At 35.1% G+C, this 21,381-nt stretch overlaps 2 protein-coding genes across 3 annotated transcripts; one reads left to right on the top strand and one right to left on the bottom strand.

The window, feature by feature from the left end:
• Positions 1-1,413: 1,413 nt before the first annotated feature.
• Positions 1,414-10,135, bottom strand: LOC121422711 (methyltransferase-like protein 22). Of its 2 annotated transcripts, none has more exons than XM_041617884.1 (9): positions 9,942-10,135; positions 9,064-9,237; positions 8,105-8,145; positions 7,596-7,740; positions 6,673-6,810; positions 6,177-6,254; positions 5,460-5,559; positions 2,634-2,733; positions 1,414-2,361 (listed from the first exon to the last, which is right to left on the bottom strand). In XM_041617884.1, the coding sequence occupies exons 1-9, from the start codon at positions 10,033-10,035 to the stop codon at positions 2,308-2,310; spliced, it is 924 nt and encodes a 307-aa protein (XP_041473818.1). In that variant the 5' UTR covers positions 10,036-10,135; the 3' UTR covers positions 1,414-2,307. The 2 variants fall into 2 exon arrangements, with proteins under 2 accessions (XP_041473818.1, XP_041473817.1); XM_041617883.1 differs by having other exon boundaries at positions 2,634-2,790; positions 9,942-10,134.
• Positions 10,136-10,170: 35 nt separating this feature from the next.
• LOC121422712 (ankyrin repeat domain-containing protein 40-like) lies at positions 10,171-19,429 on the top strand. Its single transcript, XM_041617885.1, has 4 exons — positions 10,171-10,636; positions 16,030-16,193; positions 16,953-17,114; positions 18,487-19,429. The coding sequence occupies exons 1-4, from the start codon at positions 10,512-10,514 to the stop codon at positions 18,774-18,776; spliced, it is 741 nt and encodes a 246-aa protein (XP_041473819.1). The 5' UTR covers positions 10,171-10,511; the 3' UTR covers positions 18,777-19,429.
• Positions 19,430-21,381: the final 1,952 nt, after the last annotated feature.

Raw genomic sequence — 21,381 nt, forward strand, 5'->3', positions numbered from 1 at the left:
TGTAAATTCTGGCATTGATACTATGCACTGGATTGAGATTAAAATGTGAAAAACTGTTTTGACAAATATCACCCTGTCTACATCTTTGTGAATACTTGAGATTTATTCAAAGGCTAGTGTTGAAAACAACACATTTGCAAACACTTCTCTTAATAATAAAATAAAGCAGAGATTTTGATAGATGAGTAACTATTGTAAGAGCATTTTTTCCCCTGTGACCAACGTTGGAAGTTGCTAGGAGAAACTATGTCAGGCCTGTTATTAATCGGGCCTGCCTTGCACTTCTAAAAGTCTGCCGCATACCTTACGAGTGGTCCACTATCCCATCATGGAACAAATAGAATTTTGCTTATTTTCTAAAAATGTGAATAAAAAGTATCAATATTTGAGGTTCAAATTAATTGTAAGAATATTGATATAATAATTTTGGATGATTGCAAGCCTTTATTTTGGAGTAAAGGCCAAATTGGTTTCAAATCGTAGCCAATCGTAAGATTGCTATGACATCATTACAAATGTCATGATGTAAGCATCTAATTCTACGTTTTCTGAAATTGGTTTGCAGACCTATTGTAAGGTGTGTGGTGGCCTTTATTCATATATATGTGCATGGGATTTTCCTATTAGGTAGTTTCACATATTTTAGCAAATCATCCCTATTTTTCAATTAGAAATAATAAGCGCTTTTAACAAGTGTTTCTAAGCACTTTACGTAGGAAAAACACGAAATAGTTAACGTGTACATTTCATATCATTGCAACAATAAAGTCAAGGAAAGAAAATAATCGACAGGTTGGGAGTTCTGTAGTAATAATGCTTATAAAAAATTATATTTTAATAATATATTCACAAAACCTGAATAGTCTGGTTATTACCCAATTACTGTACATAGGTTTAGTACAAAAGTGGGTGATTACTATAATTATTGGCCTGAATTCACAAAGGTGGTTTTGGAAACCATCAGTTGAAACCACAGCGTATGCAGATAAATTATGCTTAATTTTATTGCGTACATTAAAAATGTCCAATGCTGATCCATGCTTTTGTCACAGTGCGCCAAATTGACGCCTGTTGCCATGGTTGAGTAAGCTTTGTTTATTTTATTCATGAGTCCACTGTTTTCAATTTACGAGTCCACTGTGGACTCATGAATAAAATAAAGTAATCAACCATGACAACAGGTGTTAATTTGACGTGCTAACAATAGGGTGCATCAGCAATGGATTTTTTTTAGTATATGCAGTAAACTCAGTGTAATTTTTACAGGAAACCTGCATAAACCATGGGTTCAAAACCACCTTTGTGGATTCAGGCCAATAAACGCTTGATTGCACACTTTCATATTTCCAGAGAGAGAAAAAAAAAGTTTGGTGGCAGGAATACTTCAGAGTAAACTCTTCTCACATTGTTTATACTTGATTAAAATGAGTCAACAATATCCATATTTTCAAAGAGAAGTGATACATTTGTTCAGTGGGTGTTCACACTCCCGGAATTTTTATTAAAAAATGGATATAGGATTTATATCAAGGGAAAATCATGAGATCATTAATAATTGATGTGTTTCAGAACCCTGATGGCCCAAGTAGAACAAGACAAACATCAAGGCAATGCACAAGTGACCTTCTGTAAGGCATCTATCATCAATGTCAGAAGGTATTATTGACTTTCAATCTTCCTGCTTGCCTTCAAATCAAAGGACAAATTGGGCCTCTGATATCAAGCAGTTGGAGCATTCACAACACTTTGAGAATGATTAAGAACCTATATGGTCCTACGTGTACATCATATGCAAGGGATTAAATGCTCTGTAGGACTATCATAAAGAAAGCTGTTGCCATGTTTGTGGTCTCATGGTGGTAGTATCTGCTAAATTATAACAAGGACATACATGTTCTGCAGGACTGAGAAAGCTGAGATATGGTGGTTTCATGTCCATGTTTTCCATGGTGGTAGTCTGCCACATCATATGCAAGGGACAAAAGGTATCATCTGATCATTCAGTGTCTATGGTGGCAACTACTAATCCATAGGCAATGGACTACATCATCTGTAGGAGTTGTGGTCTTGATCATTCAATTCCTGTGGTGGTAATCTCTGCTCCATAATAGACAAGGGACTACATGTTCTGTAGGTCTAAAAAAGCTGTGCTCATGATGGTTCCATTTTTTCTGATGGCAGTCTCTGCAACACAGGCAATGGACTACACGTTCTGTAGGAATAGGAAAGCTTTGGTCGTGTTGGTTCCACGTACCTGGCATCTATAAGTGCCTAGCTGCAAGTCCTCTAGCCTTGGTCGGATATCCCTCAGGAAGTTGGGACTAAATGCGCTGAAGAAATTTGTTGGATTTGCCAAAGCTCCTGTGACAATGGGGGTGAAAGAGAGAGAGAAGAAGAAGAAAAAGAAGAAGAAAGGGAGTGAAAAAATAAAAGTACATAATTAGGTCACACATGTCGAGGTTGAATACACTGCAATAACTTTGCCTAGTTTCGTTAAATTAACATTTGTCAAAGAATCAAAATAGAAGATAAATGAATTTGGCCCAGCATAACATAAAATCTAATGCGAAACCCATGCTCAGATTGTCCTTATGATGAAGTGTAAAACTGATGTGATAAACTGGAAATCTTACCAAATATCTTGACTGAGGATACTGAATGAATTGTGGTACGTCTGAGTCCAGCTGTTTGATACGATAATCCGAAGTGGTTTCCAATCTCTTCAACCATTCCCTAAAATGATCATATTCCTTACACGTTACATCCAAATCTGTCATGGTGAAATTTAACCTACAGTAGAAATTAATGCAAAGAAAAATTTAAAAATGCTGTATTAAAGGTCAAGTCAACCCCAGCAAAATGTTGATTTGAATAAATAGAGAAAAATCAAACTAGCATAACAATGAAAATTTCATCAAAATTGGATGTAAAATAAGAAAGTTATGGCATTTTAAAGTTTCACTTATTTTTCACAAAACAGTGATATGCACAACTAAGTGAGATGCAAATGAGTCAGTTGATGATGTCCATCACTCACTATTTCTTTTGTTTTTATCTTTTGAATTATACAATATTTCATATTTTTACAGATTTCCATAAGGACTGACTTGACTGAATCATATAGTACTAAATAATGCTAATTCCACATGTTCACGGAGGAATTACCGGTAATCATTGTTTCACTGGACAATAAGAAGAAAATTAGAATGTTTCATATTTCATATAATAAAATACAAAAGAAATAGTGAGTAGATGAGGTCATCGGTCTCCTCATTTGCATACCAACCAGGATGTGCATAACTGTTTTGTGAAATTAAGCGAAACTTTAAAATGTCGTACATTGTACAATTTGAATTTGAATATGGAAATAAATGAATTGAATTGAATAATATTTTACATCTGATTTTGATGAAATTTACAGTGTTATGCTCGTTGGATTTTTTTATTCAATTCCACTTTTTGTTGGGGTGGACTTGTCCTTTAACAAAAGACATCCAAGAGGTAACAATGAACTGCATGTCAGAAAGTGCAACAGGGGACCAATAGCTGTATATCATAAATATTTTTCAGTCATGTCCATGCTGCCTGCTTTCATTTTGTTATTTGAATCATGAACATGATTGAGAGAAATGGCATTGAATCGATGTTCACCCATTGACTTTTATATTATATCAAGTATCAACACCATATGAAAGATTGGGTGGGGGCAGAGCAGAAGAGCTAGTTGCACCCCCCCCCCCTTTTTTCAACGCAAAATTTGCAATGTGCTTTCTGTTTCATACAATAAAAACACTTTTTAGTGTCATTTTTTAATGCAGCAGTTTTCAAAGCAAAATCATGTTTTTTTACTTGTCAGAAAACCTAAACTACATGTATGTATATGACAGTTTCAATGGCATCCCCCTCCTTATGAGGTCCTAGATCCAAAGATACTACAAGGGGAAGATCGGACAGTACATAGACCGCGTAACGAAACGCTTGGGAAGAGCGCCCCACAGCGTTGAGTAAGTAACAACCGTTTTGACCTTTGCGTATCGTGAGATGGTTGTGTACAAAACGAGAGAAATAGTGAAGGGTTGAAGGGATAGACTATTTTTACATTTCAAATTTTTTTTTCTTCAATTTTTTCCCCCTTACATTTGAGATGAATATATTTCAGATGTTTCTGAAATGTGGAAATATTTTCACAAGCCACCCTTGAGCCCTCTCCAAACTCCACTCTGTCATTTCCCCATATGTTTTATACAGTCGCGTGCCGATATGCGAAGATTTAATTACTCAACGCTCTTGGGCGCCCTTCCCTGTCAGCATTTATCGAGCGTTTCAAAAAATCGCCGAAATGTCTGATCTTTCCCTTGTAGTATCTTTGCTAGATCCACCCACAAACAAACATGATAATGTACAAAGTGAGGATGGGGGCTCTTATAAACCAAAAAACCACAAAAGGGGAGAGTGAACTGACAAACAATGTGTGGTACATGACGCAAAACCGTCGTAGAAAACAAACCCCGATTATGAACCATGGAAAACCTCAATCACCCCGGGCCAGTTATTTAAGTATTGTATTGTATTGTATTTATTTTCCGTCAATTAAAAAATAAAACAACGATAGATATATTTACAGTTACAAAGAAACGATCATTAAAAAGACGGAGGGATTGCCCTACTCAGCGTTGATAACATATCAACGCTGTTTTACAGAGGGGTATAAAAAGCATGTGCTTCTTGACCTCAATGGGCCCAAAAAAACTAAAGCAAACCTGCTCACCATCGCATTCAGTCATTTTTATTTATCTTTAACAGTTTCTTTTTTCAGGCTGATTTTCTTCATTCGAAAATTAAAACATTAACATTGAATTTCAAAATACAATATGCCTTCGAAAACTTGATTAAATATCAAATACAATAATTCAATTTTGAAAGGCCTATTACAGGCAGAGCTGCTCTTACGTAATATCACAGCTGTTGTTTATTTTTTCAACCCCGGGCTTGTGCCTGCGGAGAAATGTTACCTAAGAGGGATTATTGGGAATGAAATATCTTGGTTCCTCCAACAAGGACTTTGTTATCAGGGTATAGGACAGTAGCAAAACCATTTGCTGCAGCGGCGAATTCTGCAACGAGGGTTTGATGTAATGTCTCATTAAATGTGTGTATAAATATTTAGTCTAAAAGTCTAATCTTTTGAGATAACTATTCATAATACTGACAATAAATGAGACTGCAGGCACAGACCCTGACTGAAACTGTGATCAACAAGTGTCTTCACGCAAAGACTAGCACATACAAAACTTGGTATTTCGAGTGCCTTCAGTACACAAGGTATGATTAGGCTGCGTATTCAGACCCTTAACTTGATTGAGTGAAGGGTTTGCACAAGTCTGTTGCTTCATACTTGCTTAACACGTCAAAGGGAAACAAATATGTAAAAACACCAAAGCTGATGTTCATAAGCTAACCTTCTTTCAGTAGTAATGAAACAGGTCTTTTGTTTTCCTGTTTTCATTAAAGTTAGAAGTTTTGTGAAAAAGGCATCGGTCAGATCGTTGCTGTAGACCACTGTATTCATAAAAAAAAGAAGAAAGCAGAGATGCACAATGCAATCAAGTTTTAGTTTTGGTAATTCCCACCAAAGTGAACACCACTTTTCCAATTCATTATTATCAATTCATTACTAGACTGTGTGCCCCGGCCCAAATAGATTTCTTATTGAATAAATTTTGTGACTTACTGACTTCACATGAAAATTATTTTGAATAGGCACGAAATAAAGAAATGATGGCATGCTTTTTTTTTCTATTTAATATAAAACATTTGATATAAAACCATATCTCATGAAAGCAAGGAATGGTTTAAAATTGAAATTCAGGACATCAATTTTTCTCTGTAGTTTCCTGATATCCAATAACTCTTACTCAATGGTTATTTTTAGAGAAAAATATTTCATTACAGAGACAGGGCACAGGTACCTAATAAATTTAAAAAAATTAATGTTCCAAATGAAAAAAAAAGAATATAAAGAGTTTAAAAGATATGTCAATGGCCGGGGAGATTTGAATATTAGGTGATAGTCTTGTGTTATTCACATTACTGACCCTGAACTTTAGACTGACCTTAAAAGATTTCTTTGAAGGGCACTTGATATCTTAAACCTAAATTACAGCTTACAAACTTACCATCTGCAGCAATAATTACATCTACATCAGATAGGAGTTGAAGGTCCTTTTGACTCCAAGAAAATGGAATAGATTCATCTGAAAATATAAATACAATCCTTCATTGATCAACAATACTACTGAAAACTGACATATTATGTATTCCAGGGTTTTACATCTAGTATAAAACTAGGAACTATTTGTCCAGAATTGGACTGGCAAATATACCAAGGGACAAAGCCCCAAGGATAGATCAGAAATATTTCCAGACCAATCAAAGAAAGTATAGTATGAGAAAGTAAAGTGGGAATTATTTAACAGAGGTCAGTCTGGCAATTTCTATTTTCCCAGAGGGGTGAAGCCCCAGGGGGAAAATAGTTATAAAAATGCCTTGCTGCATAATGCAGGTGCTTTGGTGGGATTTGAATCCCAGACCTTGTGGTTCAAAGTATGGAGACTTATCCAGTGAGACACAACAAATTATTGAAAGACAATCATAAAATGGTCATCATCCTACCTGTTTGGATGTCTGAATCCATCCAATCTAAAGCTCGTACTATAACCAGTCTCTCTAGTTCATGCCCTCTTCTATTATAAATATCCTTATTTGCAATTACATTTCTCTCACACATTTCTAGGACATCCTTTCCAGTATCTGCAAGTACAGAGAGATCAAGGCATTATTACTTGTAAAAACTTTTGATGTTTTCACCATCGCTGCAGTATTTACAGGGGATCAAGGAAATCCAGAAGTGACATTTAAACTTATAATAATTCATTATACTGGTTTGCAGCACTATCAGAAGTCTCTAAGAGCTCTAAAGTAATGTAGTGGAGGCGCGATAGCTCAGTCGGTAGAGCGGGGGATTCGTATTCCGGTGACCCGGGTTCGATTCCCACTTGGTGCGCTAGTGCCCTTTGGTAAGGCATTAATCCTCATTACCAGGTCCTTAGGAGAGGACCTTAAGCTGTCGGTCCTCTGGTTGCTTGCTTACAAGCATTCATGCTTTCTTAGCAATCAGGTAAAAATCCCCACCAATCTCTAATAAAGTACCCTGGCTTTAGCAAAGCAGCTGTTATTGATCAATTGTTCAAAGTCCTGTAAATGCTAATGGCATTAAACATCCCATGTCTGTCTCTTTTTTCTCCTACCATCGCCCCATCTTTGCTCCTCCCTCTTTTTCTCTCTCCCTTTGAAGTAAGTGTCAGGTGTAGTAGTAATCTATTACATCTTTTACCCCCTTCCTCCTCTTTCCCTCCTCTCCTCTTTCTCCACAACTTACTTCTTCTTTTTTTTAAAATTCTTTAATGTCTTATCTTCCTTCTCCATTTCTTCTTCTTTCATCTTCTCCTGACCTCCTTATTCTTCTTCTCCTCTTCCTCCTCCTTCTTCTTCTTCTTCTTCTCTACCTGTTATGATGAATTATGATCCAAACTTACCTGTACAAATAACATATTTTGCAGTGGTTGCCATGACAACACTTGCTAATCCTGTCCCTCCTCCCAGTTCTAAGACTGTTGAATTCTCAAATCTTGGACAATTGTTAAGAATGAAATTGCAGAGCAAAAGACAACCCATCCATACCTGGAAAACAAAGATAAAACGTTTGCACAGGTTTAATACAGGCCAAGGTGTTCATTTTCAAACATGCTCTTTGAACTTAGAATTAACACGCAGTGTTCTTGTAGTTTAGACATGACAGGGGCAATTTCATCAGAATCAGGAAAATATTGAATGCACTTCCTTGAGTCGCAATACTGATTAAGTCTGGAAAATGCCATCACTACAGCTCAAAATTATATTGTATGGTTTTGGCTTTGTTTGTTCTTTTTTTAGTTTTTAATGATGGACGCAGACAATGAATTTCCGTGTGCAATGTTTTTAAACATTTTTTTCCTAAATGCCAATCTGTCAGTGTAATCTTTGGTAAATAAATCTAATAGCATACCTGCATTCCGACATCTTGTAGATTGGTTTGCATTGCATGGGCTATTGATGAGTAAAGAATAAAAAATTAAGAAAAGATCATGATAAAAAGAAAAGCGATATTTTCACAGGGCTCAGGACAACTTTTTTTCAAGGACATGAATGTCAAAATATGGAAAAGTCTATTTGTATTTTAATGTCACAAAACACATAAAATGTGCCCTTAAATGTTTAGAATCTTTGCAAATTGTTCACAGGTCACTTGCATGGAGTCACTTTTTGTTCAGGAGTAATTTGTTTTTAACTTCTTCCAAATGAAAAGTGACTCTATGAAAAAATGGCAAAGCTTCCAAACATTTAAGTACAAGTGTAGGCCCCCCGGGGGGGGGGGGGGGCACTCAGTATATAATGCATAGTGGGTATGTGCCGCGGAGGGGACCCCCATTTTTACACCCAAATTTCCATTCCAAGGCATAGCATTTTTGTCTTATAGAGAAAAAAAAAGAAAGAAAGCCGCTCCAAGGCATAGCATTTTGTTCTTTTTTGTCTCTCCCACGGCACACCCCTACCACTTTTTTGGTCGAGTGCCCCCCCCCAGGTGTAGGCCTCTATACATTTCATAAATTCAATTCCTATTCAACATCTAAAATTTTGGAAACCATGTATAGGAACTTACAAAGAGCATGTCGATCTATAGTGAATAATTAACAATACATATGTTATTAGAAACGTCATTCTGTGACAATTACAAGTTTGATCACAGTTTGCAGGCAAACATTGAAAAAGTGCATACTTAAAGAAAGCGAGGTATGCATGTCTGCAGGCAAGCCAGCCAATGCAAAATATGAATTTATAAAATTTCACTAAAATATAATAGAAGGGAGGTTGAGAGAAAACAAGAGAGAAGAAAACTGGAAAGTGATGTCAGAGAAAAAGGTTTTTTGAGCAGTGAGTCAGAACACAGAATTATTCATCTTATACCAATAGTAATGACATCCTTTGCTTTGTGTTTCCTGGTTAATACCAAATCTCCATCTATATCAGTCATGGCATTGATGTCATCCTGACTGTCCTTCTTGCTTTCTTCTTTCATTCTTTCTTCCCTTCTCTCTCCAGCCTGGTAATTGACAACAAATCTTGATAACGATTGCAATCCTACGAGAAAGTTGAAAAACAAAGATTGACTGTAACTAATTAATGAAATTATCAAAACAATCCAGCCCCAGAGCAGTCAATACTCAATAACACAAACCAGAACTCAAATCTGCTGGGTCCCGTAACATAAAGCTTTTATAGCGATTCAATTGTGGATATGATTTTTATGAAGGATTTGATCGTGGACCTGAATTGTCACAAAACAATTGATCTCTTTTTAATTTAGAATTTTTTTTTTTAGAATTCAATTTATTTTAGAGCCAATTAGTTATATGATGAATAATAGGTGCAATGGAAACCAACAGTGTAAAACAAATTAAGCATTTTTCCCACCAAAACAATAGAAAATAAGTCAAACATAGCCAATCTTATTTTACCACACAGAAAATAGTAACAGAAAACTAACCTTGTTCATTGAATGAGTGGTTATGGGCACTCATTCAATGAACAAGGTTATGGGAGTGAATTTATTATTATTTTCATTCTTGATTTAAAAAACAATATATGGTCGCAATTCATTGAACAGTAAATCTGGGAAAAATTGCTAAAATTTGTTTACAAAATAGTAAAAAGAAAAAAGGTCCTGTCTGGGTCTGACGATTGGGCTGGATAATATTTCATAAGTAAAATATTTTTTTATATTTATTTAGGGTAGTGCCTAAATTTTCGCCATATACCCACTCACATACGGTATGTATGATTACCTTTCTCATATCCTCGAGAGATACCAGAACGAATTGCAGTAACATGTACATCAGACAAAATTTGGTCTTCAACCATCTCAGACTCAGCAGCCATGATAATGTTCAGCCTCCTCTGGCCTCAGATGTATGTGGCAGCAGGGGATTTCCCTCATCAAGGGGCGTCACACGTGTTTCTATTTATCTTCCGGTTCGATGAGAGCGAGCACGAAAGGTCGTAGGTAATGAGTGGCTTCGTGGTACATGGCCTGGACATCGGCGATTCTTAATTAATACTTGTCGGCTAAACTGAGGATTTTTTGTACCCTTTTAATTGTGTTCAATTCTAAAGGACTCGCCACTGAAATCTTGTGATCCATAACTCACCAACGATTAGTTTGATTTCAGATAACGGTGCCGAAAACGGTGACGTGTTACTTGTGACGTGTCGACTGGAACAGCGGGTCGTCAACAGAGACGGAGGGACAGTGCTGGCCGGAGTTGTGGGGAGTTTATGCTGCTGTAATCCATTAACCGTTCGCAGCTAGTTTCGTTGTGCAGTCTACAGTTAGACTTTATAGACCTACTCACGAAATGGATGGACTAAAAGTAGTTGAAGAAAAGCTAAGAGAATCTGCCAGTATTGGAGATCAAGATGGAATTGAGGAATGCTTGTGCCAGGGAGCAGACATTAATTCTCAAAACAAAATGAATGGATGGTGAGCTAGTTCATTTGTGAAAACTTACACAGTCTCAGATCTCAGTCAGAAAGGAATTGTGCCTGTGGTTTACTGTCATGATAATGATTGAACATATTCATTTCAGATACAAATCCAGGAGGAAGGGGGGGGGGGGGGGCGGAAGTTGCGGACACATCCTGTAAAGTTTACATTTTTTCGCCCATCAAAGTTTTTCAGGCAGGTTCTCAGATGGATCTGCATCTGCTTTTAACAAATTTGATGAATGAGCATTAACTTATTTCTGCATGTCTTTTATTTTAACAAACAAAGAAAATTTTTAAAGTATGAGTGAGTAGGGACTGTTCATAATCTATGACATTTTCTTTTTAAAGCAATCTGTTGGCTGATTTGTAAAATTAACCTCATTTGATTTTCATGTCATTAGACGCAATTTGGTGCTGGTGAGGATTTGTAAGTTGTAAAAAGCCTGAAATCAGTGAATGTGTGTCTTTGATAAAATTTCAGAAATCAAATACCCTACATGTAGAATATAAACATAGGGTCCAATTGTTTAAGCTTTTTTTTTTCTTTTTAAGTTATTCCAAAATTAGAGTCTTTAACCCAAGGCCGAGATAGACATCAGTAAAACAGAGAAGTTATGAATCTGCTGCCAAAATTTATGTTGGACATATGTAAATTGATTTGATTGAAATCTGAAATTCTTGCAAAAATTAAAATTCTGGCTCCGAGGATACAACACTGCCAGTAGAGTAATTGACTTATATTCTCTTTTATCTGGTACCTCATGTCTGATAACATGGAGAAAATTGATAATGTTATATTTAAAATATCTCACTGTCTGCATCTGTGAGTTGATTAAGCCTACTCTTTTTATTTAGTGTTCTCAACAGGGTGGTGTAGGCCTGTGACTATATGAGATCGCAAAATACAACTTTTGTTAAGATCATTTACCAAGAAGCATGAAGTGAAATAGATCAAATCTTCAGTCTCTGTTCATTGGTTGTTCCGCTGAACTACATTGTACATTGGCTCCACCGGGGGTAATTGTAAAAGGTCAGAAATGATGAAATAAATTCCCAGAAACAATTTATTCCTGTCTACAAGAGAAGGAACATTTATCATGTAAATATCTTAAAAATGCAAGTTTGCATTTTTGAGATAATGTACCTTCTGATAATTGTATGTTTAATGTTCCTTCTCTTGATGTTCTTGATGTGGTATTTGGTAAATGTTACGTTCCTTCGGCAGCTGATTCACAAAGGAAGCTGTACATGTAGGCATACTGGAATGACAGATGAAGTTGATTGTGACATTTAGTCCCTGCCTCTCTTGTTCTTATTAAGAATCAGTTGGAGTTGGATTGAAGTTTTAAAATACAGAGGCAGATCCAGAATAAATAAGGCCAGAATGGAGAAGGGCAATTCCATGGTAACGGAATTACAAATCAGAGAAATTTTGCTGTTATTTTAGCTCACAGAATCCAGATATCTCAATATTTTCAAATTTTCTGAACCTAATACTATGCATGGCCACTAGTGCTATATACTGAACCAAGATTTTTAGAAAACCCCTCACACGTTCAGATGTGTATGACGGATATGTGCTATGGTAACGGAATTACCAGAGAAATGAGTCATTTTGCAACCCAAAGTTTAGTAAAAGTTTCTCTGAAATCTACAACACACTAGCTCCAAGTTAATGTCTGATTCAGTTCATTATAATGTCAACTTTATTTTGAAAGTAATTTATTCACAAATATCATCAACAAATTTTGATGATTGGTCTTTCTTTAGGGCAAGTACATGGTAACGGAATTACACATAATGGTAACGGAATTACGCCTCTGACATTTGGGAAGGAAAATTATATTTTTAGGCATTTAGGACTGGTGAAATGCCTCAATAAAGCTTGTTTATACATTCTTCTCTAATACTTAACACAATCTAAGTACTTCACGTCTCTAATATTAAATAAAATATAAGTATATAGTACGTAATAGGTGGCTCTACCGTGAATAAACATGATTTTACAAAATATTAGGGATCAGTGGTAATTAAATTTTAGTTCATTTTTAATTTCAGGGGTATTAGGACTTACTAGCCACTTTTTGCCACCTGTACAGATGGAAAGAATTATGTAAAGGCCAAAAATCATCACAAGTAATCATGGTAACGGAATTACATGGACTACAGCCATACGTATACACATTTGGAATTTTACAAAAACTGAGGACAGCATGTTATCAGATCTGCATATTTAGTCAAAGATTTGTGTAGATGATAGTGTAAGATATTCTAAAGTATTTGAATACTCAAAAGAAACATAGTTTCACATACAATTGGCATCTTATTTATCTTAAAACAGTTAAACTGAAAACTTTCTATTTGGTTGTTCAATAAATGATTTGAAAACAAGAAACAATGCTGAAACCTCATGAAAATAGTGTTGACATTTACATCTTGAAAAAATGTTCAGGACAACTAAGCAACAAATTGGTTCATAATCAGTGCACCGATCTAATTTTTTTTAAAGGTAAGGATTCATTTTCTGTCTATATGTAGCTCACTGAGGACTGCAATTATAGCAGATCTGAGTATAAAGTCAATATCGGACATCTTCCTGACAGATGTATTTCCCAAATGTGACCCTAAGAAACTGCAGTGATTTGATGATCTTATGTCATATTCATGAAATTAGTTGGTTTTCTTGGGCCATGATTTTTTTTTATTATATTAAATTTTTATCTTTTTTATAAAATATGAAAATTTATCCGAGATGCATTTTTATCTTCCGTCTCTAAAGATATGTGACAAAGCAGTGCCTAGGATATAGACATGTTTATCGCGTATCCAATCATTGCATCACAGATGATGTGCCTGCACCAAATTTCCTTTGAAGAAAAAAAAAGAACTGCAAATAAGGTGGAGGCTACATGTATTCTCTCTATACATTTTCAATTTCAGCAATATTTCTAGGTCAATTCGCTCAAGACTTTGAAATAAGAATAAAGGAAAATGATAAATCATTTAATCATTAGAGTACTACTCTAACATTATTCTTGTAGATTAAAGAAATATTTCAAATAATTTTATTGACTAATGTTGTTTATGAAATGAAATGAAGTACAAAATGATATGATATTGACTTCATATTTTTGTTCATTTTTTTTTCAATTAAATCCCTGTATGCACAGAATTTGATTTAATGCCATCTCACTCATTTGCCAAAACTCATGGCAGAAAGGCTTTTAATTGGTTGAATGAGATGAGTGCTACAAAAAACAGCCTTTCTCATTACAAATTGGTTCAAAAATAGGTTTGTGTCACAGAGATAAAACAAAGACAAAATGGTTATTGGAATACCATTTCGGAACGAATTTTAGGTGATTTTATATCACTTATTTTAATAGAGATAAAATATTTCATTTTATATCAGAATGTATATGAGAATACTACCACTGTCTCTTAACATTTCTCTCACAGCAGAATGCTGTACATACATTTCTACCCATTTCAAACTGAGTTATGTTGCTGTTCTCAGATGTTTTGTTATTAATGACTTTGTTGGTCTCAATATTATCACCATCCTCTCCTTAGAGAAGTGTTCACATTCTGTGTATCATCCTCACTTGAAGGGTCATCGTCGTTACTCACTTTATCCGTGAAGCAGTGATTATTGGATGATGCTGACTTTGCATGTTTCTGAGCATCCATTGCATACATGTAGGGGTGGAGCACATTATTGGTTTGGTGCTACTTAAGGCACCTTGAATATCTGTCAAATCCACCTTACTTTTGGAAAAGTCATTTGTATAAAGATTTAGTATGATTTTTTGGCATGTGATTCTTGTAACATCTGTAAATTATGGATCTCACTTCAATCTTTTCCACTCATTACTTTTTACTGCTCGCTACACTGTTCGCCAATCAATGCCAGAGTCTGGTCCCTCACCATGGCTTGTTGCAAAGAATATCCAATCTTCCGTTGCAAGGACAGTTACACAGAAGATATCGCTTAAATTAGTAGGCGGTCCCTTCTGAAAACTATACCCATTTCTTTGAAGCAGAGAAATACTCCCAGCCGTCCCGGAATTTCTTTTACTGAAAAGTTCATTAAGTCTGTTGAGGGTGAATTGATCAGAGGCAATTACAAAAAAAAAGGAATGCCATTCTTTTCCAAGGCACACACAGTGAACATGGTCACTTCGTGATTGTGCGTCCAGTATTTTGGATCTCATTAGAACTGGTATTTGGCAATGACTTTTGCAAAATCAATCTGAATGAGAATTTTGTTAAGATCATCCTGCATAATCATTTTTCTACTCCTCCCCAAGAATTGATTGCCCATTAATCCTTTGTAAGGCATTCACCTACATTGTATGCTCCATCAATATACTTTATTGATGCTAATGTACATTATCTTGCCCTTTTTCTGAATGTTATACTCAGGCCATATTGAATGGGACTTGTTGTCAAGTAATTGTATAATTTCATCCTGATTTGGAGTGTAATTACTAATCAGAAGGCTTTTAATGTTTATAACTGTGATCTACAGCTAAGATATCAACATGCCATTGGAACAAAATTGGCTAACGCACACCCCTTTAAAGATATGATAATGGTAATTCCGTTACCATGTAATTCCGTTACCACAGTTACAGCAGAATTAGAAATGATATTTCAAAAAAATGTTGCTCAGTCTTTAGCAAGTCACATGAAATCAGAGAATTCAGAATTATATGAAATTCAAGCAAGTATTTAGTTTATAGGAAAAACTTTTCAGTTTCATGGTAACGGAATTACATCCGTTTTTGTAGTAGATTGCAAAATTTTCTCTGAGAAATTTGAAAATACCCATGATAAAGACATTTACTACTGGTAATTATTACACCTTCACACACAACATTAGATGATTTTGAACCAAAATTGTAAAATATTTTTTTAGTTATCTAATTTATCCAAAATAATGTAAAAAAAATGTTCTCTAATTGAAAATGGTCATCAAATTCAAAAGATTGCTCCGCAAAAACCGTAACAGATATTTGAAAAAGGTTTTCAGTTCCTTAAAATATAAGGTTTTGTGTAAAAAGGACATTCACATTCAGATGCATATTATTAATTTGGAATTTTACTGTTTTTACCCTCTCCCATACGGAATTGCCCAGAAAAACTATGACCCCCAAACAAAAGACAATCATGACTTACAGAGAGCAATTTCCACTGAACATCTATTTGTCAGCAAGTTCAATTAGTTCGAAAAAGGGGGTACAGCCCCCCCCCCCCCTGATGTTCTTGTGTACATGACATGGATGTAAACAAATATTGATGTTTTATGATTTCAGTTCATTTCAATTCCTTCTCTTTCATGATGAGCCTCTCATTTAAACAGTTTGTAAATCTTTTTTTTACAAGGACTGCTCTTCACTGGGCCAGCAAGCGAGGGCATCCTACTATTGTCAACTTTCTTTTGGGGCGGGGTGCTGACCCGTCAATAAGCAACCACAAAGGGGAACTCCCTGTTCAGATGACGGATAGTGAAGAAGTTAAAAAGATGATTGGGAACATATCTGGGATCGGTAAGACTTGCCTTTATTACCCCATTTTCTGTCAGGGTGAAACCACTGTTCAGACATGATATAAATGAAAACTTGATACAAGCACACAATTTGCACAAGCATCAGGTGCTCATCATGTATGATGGAATTTAAGGCCTAAAATATAGGCACATAGAGGCCCATAGATACTGCATACTATGATTTAACAATAATCATTTTCATCATCACCGTCCTCATCATCATCACCGTCATCCTCATCATCACCATCCTCCTCATATTTTAACAATCTTCCCTGATGGTGTGTCATTGTGCTTCATTACACTGACTTTGTATTTTAAACCAGGGTAGGAGATGATAATTTGAATGTTTAATTTTCTACCTTTTTGCCACATTTGGCCAGTTGCTGAACTTGTGGGGGGGGGGGATTTATTTCATTTCGAGGCTTACTCGTTCAATGAGCAATTACGATTTAAGAGCATACTTCTGCTATCTGCAGGTAGAATAATGATTTCTTCACTGTTTTTGTGGCATACATACATGTACGTACATTAGGACACCTTTTGCCGTGAAGCATTCCATTTTGCAAATTTTAGGGGCAAGTTTGGCTGCCATGATGGCAAAATCACCTGTCTTCCTCATGTATTGTGTATGCTGCCTTGAACACAATTCATGTGTACTTCATATTAAATCACTAGTGAACTTGCCAATTAAAAAGTCCATATCATGACTTTAGTATAGTATAACTTCTTTATTATACATATATACATGTATGATGTGCAGGAACATCTGTAACAGTAGAGAAGGAGGCCCTTCCTTTCACACCAAATTACCTGATGAACCCACCCTTTCCACATGGACGAACAAGAGATCAGAGGTCAACAAGTTACCAAGGAAACATCAATGGGCACCCTCCAGAGCAGACTGTACCAATGTATGGAGATGGTAAGTTAAACATTTATTTACTTCCTCAAATTAAGGGGTACTGGGGTGAAAAATGAGTGATGTTCTTCACAGAATTATGTAGAAAATTGGTGTACAAAATATATTTTTACAAACATGTAGCCATCAAACAATCTGTGATGTGATACCATGAAACTTTTTCTTGAATCCCAAGGGGAATCCATATTATGACTTTTTTGTTAATGATGAGAGCATAAATGTGACCAGCCGCCCCAAAACCAACAAATAGTCACCTGGAAAGGTTCTCTGTAAATAGCTAAATCAGTAATTTTGTCTTCAAAAAGCCCCCAAAATAATTTATACTGTCAAAATTGCAAGTTGTAAAGTTAAATTAAAGATACAAGAGTTTCTTTGACAACAGTTTTCACAGACTGCTTGGCAGTTTCAGTGAGATTGTACAGTGTGCACATCTAATGCGTGAGTGAAAGCTGACCTTCAAAGTTTGTTTTCTCCTGATTTTGTGAAGCCCTCGTTCACTGTTTTCCTGCATTCAATCGAGTTCTTGTGCAGGTTATTGTTGCTCAATGGTGACTAGTTATCATTTTAAAGCTTAATTGGATGTGCTTTTTCAAACTCTATAAAAATCTATAAATTCATGTTTGGAGACTTATTGTTGGTTTGTTGGGAGTGGCTGGTCACAAAATATTATCAGGAGGTAGGACTCTGCTCTAACGTACACCAGAGGAAGAGTAATTGATACAGAAATTGTACTAGTCACACTAGATCCAACTACAAAACTTTGTGATGTCAATACCAGTATTCTTCTTGTTTAAACGGTTTATGCTGTCGCTAGTATTGATTACCCCAACATCCACACCAGTTAATAAACACCTGACCACACTTTAAATTACTCGTTGTCTTTCTGCTTGTCTGTACATCAGCAGTACTACTGGTGTCACAAAGATAAATTCATTTCAAAATAACTTGATTCATGGGTTCTTATTACAAGTTTTCTGTTTTAAGTAAAATTCATATTGTCTTGCCCTACTTTTTGCTGTGCTTATAAGTCCAGTTCTAGAAGGATTTTTTTTAGGAGGCAAAGGAACCACAGTAGAATCTACATTTAAAGTAACATCGCTTTGGCCTTCAATAATCTGTAGACTTGGGCGTAATTTGGCCCAGAAAAGACAGAAGATGTAATAACACATGTTTTCCAGGCCATGATAAGCGTCTTTCAGCTTTTAATATTAAAGGTTGACTGAAGCGGACTTCGCTCCCCAAATTGTTTTTAAAAATAAAGTTTCATTTTCAGAATCATGCATTTAAACACACCTCATATATTTTGTAACAAGATATCATAGATGATTTATTAAGCATTGCTAATTGATTTATTGTCTATACTTATTATTTACAGAGCTAGTACTGAAAATCAGAGAAGCAGAGTCGGCCGAGCGTGACTTCATCGAAGTCGAACTTCCAAGAAACGCTCTCACATTTGAGAATCTTGTTGAACTGTGCTGCGAAGAACTCCAGGTGGAGCCCTCCAATATTTTGAAGATCCGGAAGTTGCCAAACACCATCATCCGGAAAGATAAGGATGTTGTTAGGTTACAAGATTTTCAAGAGCTTGAACTGGTTACAAAGAAGAAAACTCCATTTGGATCTACGCCTTACACAGTGCCTCTGCAGAATCTACTTTATTAAAAACCCTTTATGGACTTCATGTATTGGTCGATTTGATCACTAGATCTTCTCCAATTTGGCAACATTAAATATTACTTAGTTATTTGACAAAATTCACTGAAACCGTTTTCAGGCAAGAAATGTTAAATGAAGAATGACATCCGATTCCCATTTTGAGGAATTGTGAGAATCAGGTGCTTTGTATTTGATAAATAGTATGTAGAAATAATTTCTGATTATATTTATATTTCAGGTAATGGGGGAGTGTTTCATGAAATATGTAGTCATTGATCATAATTTCCCCTTTGCTACTTAGAATCAATTTTAGATATTTGCCTGGAAAAAACGCAAATAAATCAATTCATGAAAAACTCTCTCAAGACCAGGAGATGTTGTACATTGTATTTCTCCCATAACTTACCTGGGCTATTTTGCGAGCTTAAATTTCTGGGGGGATTATGCCCCTCAAGATCTCTGCTGTGGATCGTGCGATTGCATTGAAAAAAAATTACGAAGGTAGAGAATGATAATGCAGTTGCATAGGTAAATTGCACTTAATTCATATTAATTGATTTGTGAAATCTTACTTTGTTGATTTTGTCTAGTCTAATTCATTTAAGAAAGGTCCAAGAAAATTAATTATTATTGAAAATACACTTTTTTGCGTTCAAAGCATTTATAAATGAAAATATTTTGGTAACAAAGTTGATTTCATATGTATTTTATATTTCATTTAAGTTTTTCTAATGTAATATTTCTTTGTTATATTTTTTTATTGTTTTTGTTTTTTAACAAAAGATGTCTGTGACATTATTTCAGCCATAAATAGAATCGAATTAAATGACTGTTGTCAATGACAGTATAAATTATCACTCATTTATGAATTTTATCTGAAAACACATTTTGTATTGACTTTTTACACAAACTCATGTTTCTAAGCCATATTGGGCCTGACACTTATCGCAAACTTGGACTTGAGAGTTGCATAAGACTTGAAAATTAGTGTTTTTTTTTAAATGTGCACAGCGGATGAATCGCTAAAAAATGTTAAAGTTGGGCCAGGAAAGCCGATAACCCTCACCCTGCCAGAAATGTTAGGGGTAAAGGAGATTTAATGTACAAAGCAAACAAATGCGGAGGAAATATCTTGAAATACATGTAGATAAAGGAGGAATGAAGATTACTGGGATTGAAAATCTATTGTTACGTATTCTATTACCCATTTAGGAGTGCCAAATTTTCTATGAATTTACAATATTTATATCAGATATTAGTGACTATTAAGCAAGTAAAAGAAAAAAAATGATTGTCTTGTACTATATTATTATATGAAGCCTGATTGTGTGCTTGGAGAGTGTTAACAACTGACTAAAACAGTTGTTACACTCAAAGCACAGCAATAGTGATTTGTTTTTCCTCACTAGAAACAAAATGTACTGGTGCATTTTTTTTTCCCTTAGTCTAATCTTTGGGACTACAGAAATTCTTTTTACTTATGACAGGTATATTGCATGTTTTGTATATTCTGGTTTTAAACAAATTGCTTTGACTTGGGCAGATATTTTACCTTTTAGAAGGTTGAATTATGCAAGATTGCAGGGTGTATTGAATGTTTAAATCAAAGAAGACAATTAGCATTCTATAAAACTTCAGACTACTTTTGTACAATGAGCTTTGCATAAATTCATATAGTTTGAAAACTTATATTGTATATTAGTATTGTATTTAAATTCATTTTTTTAACCTGGGTAATAAAAAAAGGCATATTTCAGTATAAATCATGGGTAAGTATCAAATAATTTATTGAATGATAACATAGAATGGGATTAGTGCAATGTTTTCAGTCTTCCTTTCCATTCTATTTGTTACTACCCAAATATACGTCGATGCAACTTCCAAGTACTTGTAAAGACTGCACGAATTGGGTATGCACTTTTCACCAACTGTAATATCATATAAGGCGATATTGTCCTTAATGTAAGTGTTGACAAAAAAATGTCAACAAAGATTCAGAATGTAATGTAGGTTTTTTTCCAATGGAGCATATGGTCTTGATAAAACACAAGGCTTACTTATTTAGTGTACATGTACATATTGACCAATGCAATCAGTCATTCTTTGAATATCAATTGACTTTATGTTGTGAATAACAGACTTATGACCCTTTGTATATTTGCGTTTTTATCTATCAATGGTGGCTGGATTAAAGCTTGTGTATAGTTTTGGGAAATCCACCAAAATGCACCTATCACTATTCCAATTCATTGCTAGCTAATATGAATGGATATGCCCTATAACAGTTATGATGTGGATGATATGAAATGAAAATGTGTTTTACAGGATAAATTTTGCGATTTTACATGGAAATTTAACTTGATCGGGTCACCCGATCAAATTAAAATATCTGTGTGTTCTTTGTCTTTCAATGAAATCCTATTCCAAATCATGGAATGGGCTAAAAACTTTCAAGATATGTTCTTTGTCTGTAACTTTTGGATATCTAATCACTAAATTTATAAGATAAGTGCTTGAATGCCCATTTTTTAAATTCAAAACAAGCATCGCTGAGAGAGGGCGCTATATATCCAAGATTTGAATATTTGAAATTTTCTCAGAGAAGTGCAGT

This window comes from Lytechinus variegatus, chromosome 10 (assembly GCF_018143015.1).
Source record: "Lytechinus variegatus isolate NC3 chromosome 10, Lvar_3.0, whole genome shotgun sequence".
In the NCBI taxonomy this organism is placed as follows: Eukaryota; Metazoa; Echinodermata; class Echinoidea; order Temnopleuroida; family Toxopneustidae; genus Lytechinus; species Lytechinus variegatus.